The 15,427-nt window shown below is 37.9% G+C and overlaps 1 protein-coding gene across 14 annotated transcripts in view; it reads right to left on the reverse strand.

The window, feature by feature from the left end:
- The window catches only part of DLG1 (discs large MAGUK scaffold protein 1), a 168,931-nt gene that overhangs the window by 111,822 nt on the left and 41,682 nt on the right, over window positions 1-15,427 (reverse strand). The window contains exon 1 of one of the 14 annotated variants that reach the window (XM_059822545.1): window positions 8,543-8,734. The exons of the other annotated variants lie outside the window; for them this stretch is intronic. Coding sequence (XP_059678528.1) covers window positions 8,543-8,734 — 192 coding nt within the window. Of the gene's footprint in view, window positions 1-8,542; window positions 8,735-15,427 lie in introns of those variants that run through there. 14 annotated transcript variants of the gene reach the window in all.

Raw genomic sequence — 15,427 nt, forward strand, 5'->3', positions numbered from 1 at the left:
AAGCACTTTAGGTAGTCCATGCATTTTATTGCTAGTTAAAACTAAAGCTGAAAGCTGAAGTCATGTAACTTTTCCAGCTGGGCAGACTGTGTCCATAAGATGCACCCCAACATTTTATAACCACATTCACTTTCACACACTACTACTATACATTGCTGTTACTAGTTTACAGGGAAAGCGTGTCACGTCATTAAAGGAACAGAAAAACCTTCTAAACATGTAACGGTTTTAAACTTTGAAAAAGCTATTCCTGTTATTAATAAAGCTTATTTAGGATAGAAGACATTTCCTTGAGGTTTTTTTAACAGAATTCTAAGATTTACATACTACAATTTAAATCAAAAATAGTTGTCATCTTGATAAGTCATTTCTACATCATAATCCGGTAGATCCCTGCAAGTAACCCATTTGTCTCTAAGCACATGAACACTACACCAAGACAGTACCTGATAAACAGTGCATGATAACTAACCCTGTTAACAGTTACATGAAAGTACGATTTCAGGCTACCACAAAGATCCCTGCCCTTCACAGAAGAGTCCTGCAATATTTCAAAGTTATAAAGTCTACAGGATAAACTACAAAGAAACTGCTTGAAATGATCCATCAGTTAGCAACTCCTGTAATGCTTCACCCATTTGTTTCCTGCCCACCCACCCCCCACCTGCCTGTCTTACAGGAAGACTTAATTTTTTGCCTATCCAGCAAAAAACAAACAATCTCTAAGCATGGTGAAATAGGACAGCTAAACTCAAAACAACAGGAATGTCTTACTCTTCCATGTCTACCAAACCCTGGGGGAGGCACCATATCCCCTTCCTTTCTTTGGTTCTGGCACTCAAATCAGCAGAAAATAGCCATCTCTTTTCTCATCCTTTGCGGGGTTAGACTTGTACTGGATTACTGACCCTGATTCAGGCAGGGACTCAAAGAACACGAGAGACAGTGCAAAAGCAGGGAGAAAAATCAGGACAGGATCTCTCTCTTTTGGAAGTGAGCTATACATCGGTCTACTCTGTCTTCTGTAGACTCATCATAAAGCCAGTAAAGAAGTGGTTAAATGGGGCAGCTGAAGTCACATAACTTAATTGTGCTGAAAGAGGAAGGATTTGTTTGCTCTTCTCTTCCCTTCCACATTGTTCTGCCAACGCTAAGATTCTGCGGGAGACAAGCCAAGTTCCCTTACTAACTTAGAAGGAACAACTTCCAGCTTTACATTTCCATCACCCATTGCACTTTACCCAGTCACAGCCTGCCCTATAGCACACTATCCCCACCCCTGCTTCCAAACCCCAAAACAGCAGCAACAAACCCACACCCAACCACACACATACAGGCAGACACAGTTTCTTTTAGTCAGTAATTGATGAGATGTCAGAGATCTTTAAAGTTATAACCCCGATTTATTTTTGTACTTAAAAAATAAAATAAATTTAAAAAAAATCTTTATCCATCCTACTCAATTCAACCCTTCACTGTTGAGACCATACGAGATCAAGTTCTACTGTATGAGAGAAATTATGTTTTTGAAGTATTAGAAATCATAAAGTAGAAGCAATACAAGTATATTTTCCTCTAAAAATATCAATGATTAGCAGAGACGCACAAGGCAGAAGAAAAAATTCCAAAGAGGAAAGCAAGAGCATTAAGACTTCCATTATTACAACAACTAACCCCACAACACCTCCATACGTTCTCCTTAGCTGGATGGCAAAGGAGAGATGGTGAATGCTGACAGCTGTGGAAAGTTGCAACGGTTACTCAAAAAGCCCTAATTTTTCAAATCTTTAGCAGAGAGGTTTCATGAGATGACCAAGACTACTTTATAGTTCACTACCAGCAGAAGATAAAAGTTCTTTTTCTTTCCTTTCCCTGCAGCAGTGAGATGCTAGATTGCTCAGCTTCAGACTTTTGCCATTCATCTATTTTCTGACATTGTCTTGTTTCTAACTTATCAAAACAATACCCTGAAAGGAGCTGACATTAACTCTCTAGAGCAGCCATGTTAAACATCAGAAACAGGGAAGAGTTATCATTTAAAGAACAGTGTTGGCCAAAAATACAAGTGAACATTATCAGACCGTAAGTAAGATCACATTGGAAATTAGGAAAAATAAACATTAGAGCTGCAATAAGCACAGAAAATGTCTTGCAACATCAGAGAAAGTAGGACTTCTGCTAGCTTAAAGGAGTCTGCTCTGCTGGTGAAGGCAGTATCTGGCTGGATTTGTGATCCACCCAGATCTCAAGCTTCAATTTGACTATAAAATACAGGAAAATGGGACCTGAAAGTGGATTAAGTTCCCAGTTCGTCTCAGACAAGACCTGTGGAAAGCGAGACATTGATCATTCTGGTTTTATTAAAAAAAAAATTAATAGAATAGTCACAGGTCAATCAAAATTAACCTCCTTTACAGAACAGTCAATAACTTTAGGCAAAGCACAGAATTACCTTGATTTTTTTCCTGAAACCAAACACATTTATTAGAAACAGGTATTTGGACATGCCTGAGTGTAAACAGGCTCTAGATTTCACTAAGAAACATATGTTTATATTATACAACGTATCAGTGCTTATAACAACATAGTGCATATTAATTTTTAATAGATCAGTATGTCACTATAATTTAGATTAAAAATGAAAAACTGTTGTGGTAAAGGATTCTCTCTCATACAAGGCACTGACAGAAGCTATAAGCTTCTCAAAAACACATCTTCAATGTGAAGTGCTAATTGGATTTTGATGCGATATTCAAGATTGACTTTACTATTACTTGCAAAATATTTCCCAACTTGAAACTACTAACAAAAACAGAATCCATGTTTAAAATACACTAACTGAAATACTTACAGAATGTTTCAAAGTGCAAATAGAAGACAAGGACACGAAGTGCATGAAAACATAATATCCATGATACTTCTTATTCTGAAAGGTACTGTACTATCCTTGTCCTTTGCCGAAATTACTTTTGAGCGTAGTGCTTCAAGTAAAGGAAATTACTGCATCTTATAACAGCTAATTCTCCATAGTCATGGAAGTGCTTTGTACTACTTTACTATGGAGCATCACCTCTGAAATACTATGCCTCTTGACTGAGGTAGTGCATTCGAGTGATCTGGCATGGTCAAACAGCCACCATTAAAAATTGCCCATTCCTTTGCTCTCCCAGGAGCTGCCATCCCTTGAACAAGAAATCAGTCAACTGTTTCATATTAAGTGAAAGCCCCTGCAAGTTACCCTCCATAGTAGTCTAAAGCTAGCGTGTCACAGTACAGCCTAGCTCACTCAAAGGGCAGCTACTGTCCAAAGGACCAGGACCCATTCAATCCCTCTTGGTTGAGAACTGTACAACTACGTCTCCCTGACCCTTGCTGCTAGTACAAATCTGACTTCAGATGGTGAGCAAGCTAATCCAGCAGAATGTTTGTTCCTTCTTCCAGCAATATTGAATTTTCTTTAATTCCCTAAAGTGGCTCACAACAAGGCAAGACATGCAGCAGTGCTGGCATAACAGGGAGAAAAGCACGTAGAGAGTAGGACCAGCCCATCTCACAGCAGCTAGCAGAAGATCATTTCTCTGCTTACAACCGAGAGAATCCAATCCTGCACCCAAATCCAGGCTCCAAGGAGACGGTAGCTTAGAACAGCCGGCCAAGCAAAGGGCAAGACAGATCAAAGGAAAGAAAGAGGCAGGTGTGGCAAAGCAGCTCTGAACTTGCAGACTGATTGTCTCAGCTGCACATCTTGGAAGTTTCCCAGTACTCAATTAAGTAGTAGCCAAGCAATTTAGCTATTTTTAAGAAGTATAATTTATAACCATAATTTAAAGTCCAAGCAACCAAGTGCTAAACATTTAACACATACTTCTGACAGAGATACTGCCCCAAAGGATTCAGTTGCAGGTATACAGGTGTGTCAAAATTAAAAACATTTATCTTCTGATGCAACATAGTCAACAAAATTTCTTCAGGCTAGATTAAACCTTCAGTGAGTTTTGAATTGTCACCAAACACTATGGACTAGATTATTTACTGGTGTATACTACTGAAAAATCCATTTACTTTAATAAACCAATGCTAGTTTACATGAGACGAGAAGATGGTTCAAATTCACCACAGTGAAATCATTCATTGCGTTAATTGTTCAGGGCCACAGCCTCCCTGCTTCAACTCCCAGGCCTAGCAGAGTTAGACAAAAATAAGGATGAACAAATATCTGCAACGATGTGCAGGACAAACAAGGGTTTTGTGGATATTTTATAGCACCGTTTTTCAGAATACAGACCACCTATTCACAGAAAAAGCACAGAAAAGCTTTAGGAAACTCATTCTAAACAAGGTTCACTTTAGTCTCCCTAAACTCATATCTATATTTTAAAAAGAAGGTATTTCAAAACAGATTCATACATAATCTACACCCTAGAGATAAATAAGTTATGGTTTGGGTTTTTTTAAAGATTCTCTAATGAGAAATCTTACTGAAACAAAAATGAAAGGAAATCATTTTAAAGAACACTTAAGCAATCCCATGCCTTAAACTGGTGACCCATATCCACAACAGCATGTAACGCTGTTATTCCAGAGATTTAAGCCATACAGAATGCCATGTTCATGGACAGAAAATTAATTACACAAGAATGTCCTTAACTACCAGATAATTTAATGACAAAATGCAAAGCAGCAGCAACTACAGTTCTCTTCAAAACGGGCTGTGTATCAAAAACCAATTCATATTAGATGTACACATCAATCCACTGTCTTATGTGAAAACAAATTTGAAAGCACAGTAGTGTATCTTTTCTACATACAAAGAAAAAAATCAGTGCTAAAACAACTCTAATGTAAGAGTGAAAGAGTGCTTAAAAAACAATAAAAGTTCATAAGTTTACTTTCTTTCTTATACTCACTTCCCTTCCCCTCCAGATTTTAACCATCCCCACCCACACAGCAATATGACACCTAAGTTATTGCACACTTCAAACAACAAAAACTACAAACAAAACCCAGGAAAACATGCAGCCTGACTTACACAGTCTGCCCCAGGTTAGTTTTCATTTTCACTCTACCAGTCCAACCAATGTTTTGAAAGAAGTTAAGAGTAAGTGAGGACTTCAGTAACTAAACCTAGCCACTTGAATTCAATAAATTCATAGAAGCTGACAGGGCCAGACCCTCTCTCATGCAGTATGAAGAGGCAGCATGATAAAACAAAGTGGCCTTAGACCATTTGCACCTGACTCCCCAAGTTTAAATACTTATCCTTGTTCAGTCACTGCTCTCTAACTTTAGAAGTTAAACTAAATCTGAAAGGACCCTTCAAAAGCTCATTCCAGCAACTGAAGCTGTTGGGAAACACTGCTTGATATTCAGCATCTCCACTGCTGCATAAAAGGACTAGGATGCAATATGTCAAAAGCAGATGAGCAGGGAAAAAAAAATCTAAATACCTACAATTCTCCTCACACATCCCCAAAAACCAAGCTTCACAACTGACTTGCAGATACTATCCAGCAGAAAGTAAGCTCCAACAACTCTAACAACAAAAGCAACAATACACCCAAATTTTGCATAATCTTGCTGAAACAAAACTAATCCAAGATGAATAGTATAATAAGATGCTAATGCATTTTGTACAAGTCTTCCCTGTAATCTAGTGGGAGTACCAAACCAGAAACTAGTGCTTACAAAAATAAGCGTGCCTGCCTCATGGAGGAAAAGAAAAGGACACAAAACAAAAGGCATGTGCCACTATTGCAGAACTTAAGTTAACTGGAAAACTTTTTGTTTCTAAAAACCAAGCAGATTATGAAAGCAAAATAAAGTCTCCCTGCAGGTGAACAGCAATACACACTGCAAAGTTGAAAGCCTGTGGCTAACAAAAGAAACTTCAGTAATGTAAGAAAAGAGAATACATGTTTGTGTATTTTCAAAACTTCTTCACTGATCATGGAATAGGACATTCAGTACTATTTTCAATTTAGGCCTCAACACAGGATAAAATTAATGACTTCAAGTATTAGAACAGGTTTTTTGATCTTTGGGTTTGTTTCTTTAAACACAAGTTCAGTACTTTGAGTAACTAACGGCTTCATTCTCAAATAAAAGCCTTAAGTTTTCCTTTAATAATTAGAGCTAAGACAAAAACATAAGGCATTTCACCCCCCTTGGACAATTTCAGTTTGACATTGTATCTTGAATGAAACTGCATATAACATGTTTATTTAGGTCGCAGTGTTCCGTCATATGTCAAGAGGTACAGCTACTGTTAAATGTGAGTATTTACATAATGCTTCACACCACGGATATCCAGAAACAATACAACAATAAGATACATATATACATTTACAGAAACATCAGAAATACTCGTAGTGAAGAAGTTCACCTGTTCCAGAATGCCAAGGAAAAGAGACCAAAAAAGGAACAGTCAGATTGTGAATGGTCTTTTCATATGTGGTCAAAAACAGTAAAGGAAAATGGAAAACACTGTATTTCATAGCATTACTTGTGTGAGATGAATTGTTTCGTTATGTAAAGAACTGTCATTTAAATACTGAGCCTCAATATTCAAAGGCTATCTTCTCAGTAGACAAGAGTATTTTTACTACAATACAACCCTGCAACTTTTCTTCCAAAAAAAAATTACAAGTGCCTTGTGCAAAAATCTCTCTGCATACCAGCAGGTCACAACTATTTAAACCTAAATCCTTCAGTTCATTTGGGATGTAGCTAGTATAGAGCACCCACTCTGTATTAACAGCAATGAGCCCATGCACAAATAGCGTAAGATATTTTAAAACACAACCCCGCTAAACTAATTGCGCTCAAGAAACTATTGGTTTGCAAGATACACTTCTTGTTAGCATACAGCCAAATGGCATTGATCAAGATAATAATAAAGAATTCTGCCGACTGTGTTTTGTAGGAGGTGCTTAACCACCCTCCTCTCCCACGCCTGACCGCGCTGCCTGCCAGCCAGGTGCCGGCGGTGGAGCTCCCTCCAGGCGGTGCCCGGGGGCGCTGCCAGCGGGGTCTCGGCCGGCCCGCCCCAGCGGCGCACCCTCCGGCGGGCGGGCCTCGCGCAGCTCCGCGCCCTGCCCAGGGGAACCCGCCGCCGCGTCCGCTGCCACCTCCGCGGGGCAGGCTACCCCCGGGGGCCGCCGAATTAGAGCAAGGTAAGAAGTCATTAATGCATTCAGACAGACAGAAGAGCCGCTGATGCGCGAGTACAGTAGAAAATGCCGCCATCGCTCAGATCCGACACGAAACGCCTGAAGTGGATTCTGGATGTTTGCTGGATATTTTTAGTTTGGCCTTAAAGTGAACAGCATCTCTCCTCTGCAGTTCAGCTGGCAAAATTAAAATCAAGATAATATTTTCATTCTGTGGCTCTCTTCACAAGTTTATTATTTAAACATGAGAATATCTTATAAATAAAAAGGGATGTGCAGTTCCACAAAAAGAAGGAAAGAAATCTTAATTTTATAGCAAACAGCTTCTAAACTGCATCAATAAATATATACGTGCTTTCAACTGAAAAATGTTTTGGACACATGAAAGATAAGTAGATTCAAAACAAGGCAAATTCTTCCCTCCTGGAAACCAAGCATTCAACTTTAAGTTTCATAATAAATCATTCACACTATCAAAAGATCCATAAAAATTTAGACTCCTCCCTCCCAACCTAGATGACATTTATTCAACATCATTTTGTGTTAGATACTTATCTAAAAATGCATCACACATATGCATATATATGTGTACACATACACAACTGTTCACAATTCATAAATGAAAATCTAGTTCAATTATTTTCTGTTAAAAGTAACAAACACTGACTTGGAAACACCACATATGCAAGTAAGTTTTTGAGAGAAAGATTTCTGAATCTCTGTAAGAAAAGTAACTTCACACACATAGTCCTTTAAAATTAAAGGGCCTTTCTAGTACTTTGTGTTCTCATCATATCCTTCACATTGTGTGTTAATTTTACTGAAAAAAGCATTTTTGACATGACACTGAATATATTCTGTTTACTATTCTGAGGATTACTGAATTATGTATGTTTTATTACTCTGAAACCTAAACAGTTGATGTAGTCCTAAAATGACTAAATGCCTGAGGGCACTGTTAAACCCAAACCTGCCACTAACAATTGCTTCCATCAATATGATGTCAGGAGGCATTTCCAGCCCTGCATCTCAGTGCAAGTCTCCTGTGTATTTAATTCTCTACAGCTGAAGAAAATGAAAGCCAAGTGCAATAAACTGATTACATGATGATTAATGCTGATTAGTAGAGAATGACGACATTTTACATGCAGCATTCAGTAAATTCAGAATGTTGTTCAAAGGGATCTTTAAACAGTAGGCATGATAATTCATTACTTCTGTCACAATCACCAAGAGCTCCGATAATAGAGTAAGGCATGGAACAAAATACACACTATTTAATCAGAAATTTAAGGTACAGTTACATTAGACATAATGGCAATCATTCATTAAATGCAGCTTACATTTCCAGGAAAGTCCTTTTATAGACCCACCTTACATCCAAACATTAAAGATATTGTGTTGTTCGTACATGCTACTTTACAATGGCATAGCATCGGAGAAAAACAATCCAAGTTTTTTATGCTAGGAGACATTTTTTCAGACCCTGTGCACTTCAATCGATCCGTGACTGAGATTCCAGAAAAATGCCTCTGTAAGCGCTGCTTGCTGCCTGTCTTTGGCATTTAATCTAGGTCCATAGTGTTCAAAAATAAGCCTTTATATAAATAGCTTGAATCCTTCAGGAAAAAATTTGCTTCATGTCAGAAATGAGATCTAAAAAAAAAAACCCATGCAAAGAAAAAATCCTGTGTCCATTTTTAAAATTTTCAAGTCAGCTTTATATTTAATTACGTTAGCATCAGCTTGAAGTGACAACTGTCTCACGGCCCAAAGTAATACGCGGATCCTCTCAGCCAGAATCCAGGGTTAGATCCACCCAGGCATCTCCACCTGCTGCAGTGCAAGGTCTGTGATCTCCTCCATGAAAACAGAAGCAACTCCAGCAGAGCCACTATGCTCAGTGTATGCTGGTTGCTTAGGGGAGGGGCAAGATGTTGCAGCAAGGGACTCATTACACAGCCCGACAGAGCCAAACCCAACACTTCCTGCAAGGTGCTTTCGCACTGCACCAATGAGCATGTGAAAACCCATTTTAAAATCAGCTGTGCATAATTATAAAACCAGAGAAGTTGTAAGCTTAACAGCAGGGAATTTGCTGATCTGCAGTTTACACTAGCTTTTTCAAGGAAGTGTCAGCAGACCACAAAATGAATGGCTATGGGATATTTAATCCTCATTTTCAAACATTAAAAGTGCAAGGTTATTTGACACGTTAAAAAAAAAAATGTTCTTTAACTGCTGAGTAAAACTCCTAATGGTCTACCAAAAGCAATAAAGAAACAGCTACAGAAATACATGAATATTCTCTGACTTCAACACACAATGAAATCAGAAGCTGCTATTTTTTCCCCAGTTATCTCTAAGAAATCACAAATTATCTAGACTACGCATCAATTTGGTTATGAGGATGCCTCGGTAAAGCATTTCAAGCAACTGTACATGTGAACGCTTAAACAAAACAGTTTGAAGAAAAAAGCTTTTTTCCTTAGAACTGAAGTAAATCCACTCATGATCTCCGTAAGATTTGTTGTTCTTTGTTGTGTGCTAACAAGTCTAAGACACAAAATGCTTTTTTAAATGGTTTGTTTGGGATTTTGTGGTTTTGCTTGAGGTTTTTTGTTTGGTTTTTTATAATCACGCCCTATCAGGATTCAAACTTTATTTCCTTTTAAAAAAAGTACAGGGGTCCCTGCAGGATATTAATGTATTTATATATTTTAACAAATCACATTACAGAATTTGATCAAAAGCACATCCTCTGTGATTTCTCTGCTCTTACATCATAAGCTAATAAGCCTTTGCAGAAAGCTTCAATGAAACAATGTTAGCCATCACTTCTATTTTTAATTGTACTGAATGGTATTGTGAAAAGGCATTTAAGACTTCCAGAGAAGTCTTATTAGATCGCCCTTCTTTAGGACGTGACTGTTCACCTAAGTTTACACCTGTAGCAGCCTTCTGTCATCTCCCTTTTACTTCATTTGGTTTACCTGATAAGCACCCCTTGAGGTAGCAAGTTTAATGTGCAAAATTGGCAACCACACTAACAGCTCAGAAACGAGTAACTTCATGAATTATACTGAGACAGTCATCTTTATATAAATGTGCAGATTGATGAAACCTAAACTAAGGCAAGATGTCTGGAGAAAAATGTGTAACTCAGCCCACAGTAAACCTCAAAATAAACTTCATTTGCATGAGGACCTCTTTCTTGGTAGAATACCCAAGGACTACAGATGACAGCATTTCCACACTAATAAGCATAGTTTTCTTTCCACCATGTGTCATGACCTACAATTTTTCACCAAATAGCCTTAGACATCATTTCCCACAGTAGGTCATCTTCTGCATGCAAGTACAGCAATAAGGGCAGGGCCAAAGAAAAATCTTCAACACTCTGCTTAATCATCACTGAAAGAGAAGCAAAGACTATAAAAACCAACAACAAAAAAGAATACACCTTTGTTTAGTTAAGTTAGGTTTAGTTTTTCTTGCAAAAACACTCAAATCCAAGGATAGCCCTAAGTATAACAGAATGATGGAAGAACCTAAAAACCCCTTTATTTTCCTTCAGCTGGCTGGAGGTCACAGTACACAGTCTCTTGTCTGAATAAACAGGGCAGAGCACAACTGAACACATACTCAAACACCACACCTGAAAAAATTAAAAATGCACAAGGGGAAGGAAAAGAGTCACAGAGTACTGTTTCTTACCAAACACAATGTTCCTATCCCCCAAACAACCTTTTCTATGCACCACAGATCAACAATCCATCTTACTTCCACACCTCTAATCACATTGTAATAATATAATTTCTCAGTCAAATAATACACAGTCAAATGCATGGCAATTTCATGACAACAAATAAAGTCAAAGAGCCAAAAGCAGTTCTCGAACATTGCAGAAATAGCTTTTTGTGATGCAGAAAATAAGCTCTCCTGTGCCATGGGCACAGAAGAATCAATAAGAGGAAGATACAGTCTACGCATCTACAAAGGATTCCATCAGTAAGATACAATAAGGAAGAGAAAGCTTAAGTAACTTCAGGCAATGACATCTACATTGTTGATGAAGACTACATAAAACATCTGAATCTTTCAGCCATGTATTTGCAGCTGTAAACAAATAAATTGGTTACACTGCAAAATTGTCTTGATCTTTATACAAAGATGGAACTTCTTACACATCTTGCTGCCCACAAGCTTAAAAATACAATATTTAAGCTTGTGAAATTAAAATATATTCTCACATATTTTGCTGACTAAATCCAGATATTTAACTATAATGAAGGTTTCCCTTGTTCAAAACAATTATTTGTACTCAAACGCTTTTTAAATACACAGTTGTGAACATAAAGCTTTCTGAAATATAAACATGTATTATGTTACCATATAGAAAAACATGTAGAACACAAAATATTTGGAAATCTACTTTTGCGCTATAAAGAGACATATCCCCACTTAATTTAACTATTGCTCTGATTCAAATTGAAGGCTGGATTATTGGATTAACATTTCAAAACACAAAAAACCAATTTATTAACACAATGACTAAGCCGTTGATAAGAATAATATGGCCTTAACTCCTTAACTATCTATCAATACTCCCTTCCAATTTATCAGTCTGTATTTTGTGTTATCACATACAAGCTTGAGCTCCTACAGTCAGAGCCCACCATTTCCACGGTGATTATATGAAGCAACAATTTTTAAACTGGAAGATTGCAAGATACACACAGTGCCAGGACATCATCCAATGCTGCCATATAGATAGTCAAGAACACATCAGCATTCACTAAATATAGAAAAAAAACCCTAAATTTTCTTCTTGCACAGGATGCTTCCACCTGACATTATACAAATGTTAAATGACAGTTTTAACTAGAACAATCTAAAGAAACCAGAACTTTTAAAAATTCATGTTTACTCAAAAGTGTTACCAGTAAAAGTGACTGGTTTCATCCTTATGAAAACACTAGATAAAATGAATTGCCTTCATGTCAAGTTTTGTTTGAATGTTTACTTGGCAATAACCCATCCTTATGCATGGCTCCCATGTGCACCATAAAAATATCAACATCATTAAGATCTTTAACTAGGGAGCAAGACTAATTTTGTTATTATTATAAAATAATAAAGCTCCTACTTCCAAGTCTCCCCTAGCAGTACAAATATTGGCGAGAAACAAGACTTATGCAGCATCAAAAAACCACACTACAACGCTTTCAGAAACTTAATGCTTCTGTTCAGCACTTGCCAACTATTCTTGATTGAACACACATAGTACCCATTTCATCGATCCATGTGTTCCACCCATATCCTCAATACAACACAGGTTAGGAAACAGCAATCTCATAAGCAGTAAGACTTGGAGCTTTTAATGAAATGAATAAGTGAAGGTCTAACTTGACAAATGTACCAACTATTCAGAATGCCAAACTGAAGGGGAAAAGGCTATACTAACCTTCGTATTTCATCAGACAGAAGATGTCCCTTAAGTATCACTGCAAGCACCTGTCAAGCTGGTGGGACTCTAGTTTAGGTCCCTCTTCCCCAGAAGCCTGAACTGGTATACTTCCAGGATACTTAATACAACCCAATCAAAAAAAGAAAAAAGAAAAAGATGTTTTTCAGCATCAGAATTATTTAAATCTAATAAACTTATTTTAACCTCTGCTCTGCATAATCTTAGTCTGCATGGTCTTGAAAGAATACACACAGAATTCCAAAATTAGTCTCTGTAAAGAAGCTTGGATACTTGTTTAAGATTTCCTCATACTAACAGAGAGCTCTAACATAATGGCTGTAATGATTCCTTAACTCAAGGAGTAGTAATTTCACAAGCACTTTCTATAAGGTAACTGAAATTTGAACACTAGTTTCATAACAACCAATGTCTGATGCAAACTGCATCCATCAGCACCCGTGAAGCTCTCTTTGGCTTTGCAGTTCTTGCTCCCTGAAGTATCAGATGACCATCCAAGCCAATTTTGAGAATGCAGTCAAAAAATGTACTGCTTGTTCCTGCATGCTCCTTAATCGCCAGAAAAATCATTTGCACAGTACTTTCAGGCAAAAAGGCTTATTTACTGAAAACACTATGAGAGCTGAAAATTCCCCTTGAAAATTCCCCTTCTAAAGGGGAATTAACAGGTATCCGTACCTTAGGAAGCACCTTTTTGTGACATTGGCAGGTAAACATGTTTGCAGGAGTTAAACCAGCAGCCACTTTCACACCTCCAGTTCAGAACACTGATGTGCATCTGCCCTTCTTAAGAAGATTAGTAGTCTCATATACAAAATTTGCAACGTCCACTCAATCTGACCCATACGTGCTGAAAATAATCATCACCTAACTCTCAAAAATTGAGAGAATCCTTTCTACTGTTTTGACACCAACAACAGAAAAATATTTTCTGGGACAATTAGTATATTGTAAACACAGCTGTCTGTGTCTTAAGTTTCCAAAATCTTGAAGAATACCACAGCCCCATTAACTTCAGAAGGAAGGTGAAATGTTACTTTGGAAAGAGGAATTTGATGAATAGTTGCCTTTTTTTAAAACTTGCCCCACAATGGCATTTAAGCCCAGAACAGGTCCTATGAATAGAAACTTCTCAGTGGGTGTTTGTGATTTTTCTCCCAGTTTCTTCCAAGTCTTAAATTGTTAAGACAGATCTGGGACATCACTCCGAGGAGGTCCTTCATAAGCCTTGATAAGTCAAGCCAAAAAAACAGACAATAATACTTTTCTTCCCAACTGAGTGACCATCATTTTTATAAACTTGCTCTTGGAGTTCTCTTCCATCCAAAACATAGGAGCCAAATATAATGCCATATCAAAGCAAGAACGCAGAGGTGTCTGTGTTATGGTGTCCTCTATATGCAGAAATAATGAGGCTTCAAAATAAGAGCTGCAAAATAATGACAGAGTGCTCAGAAGCAAAATTTCACAAAAAACAGACCTTCCTGACAATTCCCACTGGATAGAGGTCCTTTGTATTCAAAGTGTGATTTCAAAGATATTTAATCATATCATTCATCTGTCAGCCCCTGCCTCTTAGTAGTTCTAACACTATAGGTTAATTTCTACCTAATTGACTGGAGGGATAGAGGTCTCTGAGGATATCAACCATTTACAAGTTTCTTAGAAGTACGTAGCAGGCAAGGGAATAAATATCAAAAAATCCCCACCAAAAGAAGGGAGAGTGGGGAGGGGGTAAGGCTGCCTAGGCAACAACAGGCAGAATTTATGTAATGAGAAAGATATTAAGACTATCAAGGGGGCGGGGGGGGGGGGGGAAGTATAGTAAAAGGCTATATAGTAGCTTATATTAAAATGGTAGCACACCTTGACAAAAAGTTATAGGAAGTCATGCTTTGTAAGGCACGTATGAGGCCATTTCGTGTTTTGGAATTAAAAAGGCCTGGAGTATGATCTCCTCCCCTTCTTCTGATGTTTTGAAAGTATTTTAGCACTACTGGAACACACCTTTCCATCTTTAGTTTCCACACAAGAAGTTCCTGAGAATTAGAAAGGTTAAAGAATTGGCTAGTATGACTACTATAAAATCCAAAATCCAATGTTACTTTTTCCTAGCTGGAAACCACCAAAATCAGGAGAACATCTTCAAAACAGACCAGGGAAAGGACTAAAAATAACTGGTTCCTTTTGCAAGGTTCAAGTTTGACCCAATAAAGAGGATGTAAATACAGCAGACAGACTGAAGCCTACTTGACCTCCTCTGTTAAATTCACTGCAGAAAATTCATTTCATTATATTGGTTACATCTCTGTGAGGAAAAAAAGACAAGAGGGTGACTGTATTCTGAATAGACTGTACTATGATTAGCATACAACTCAACTACAAAATCCCCAAAATCAAGAAGTACTACATCAAACGTATTTAACATGTCTAGAAACAGTCTGTGGTACGTTGACCCTGGATGGCAGGTAAGCACCCATTCAGTCGCTCACTCACTCCCACCCAGAGGGATGAGGGAGAGAATCAGAAAGGCAAAAGCGAGGGGAGAAACCTCATAGGTCGAGATAAATAAGTGAAGGGAAAAAACCAACCACACATACAAGTGAGGCAAGCCAAATCACTAACCACCTTCCACCAGCAGACCAATAGCCAACCTGAGAAACAGCTACTTTGGAAAGACTTCCCCCCAGTTTTATTGCTGAGCATGATGTTAAAAAATATGGAGTATCCTTTTGGTCAGTTTGGGTCAAATGCTCCAGCTGTGTCCCCT

This window comes from Gavia stellata, chromosome 11, assembly GCF_030936135.1.
Source record: "Gavia stellata isolate bGavSte3 chromosome 11, bGavSte3.hap2, whole genome shotgun sequence".
NCBI lineage: Eukaryota > Metazoa > Chordata > Aves > Gaviiformes > Gaviidae > Gavia > Gavia stellata.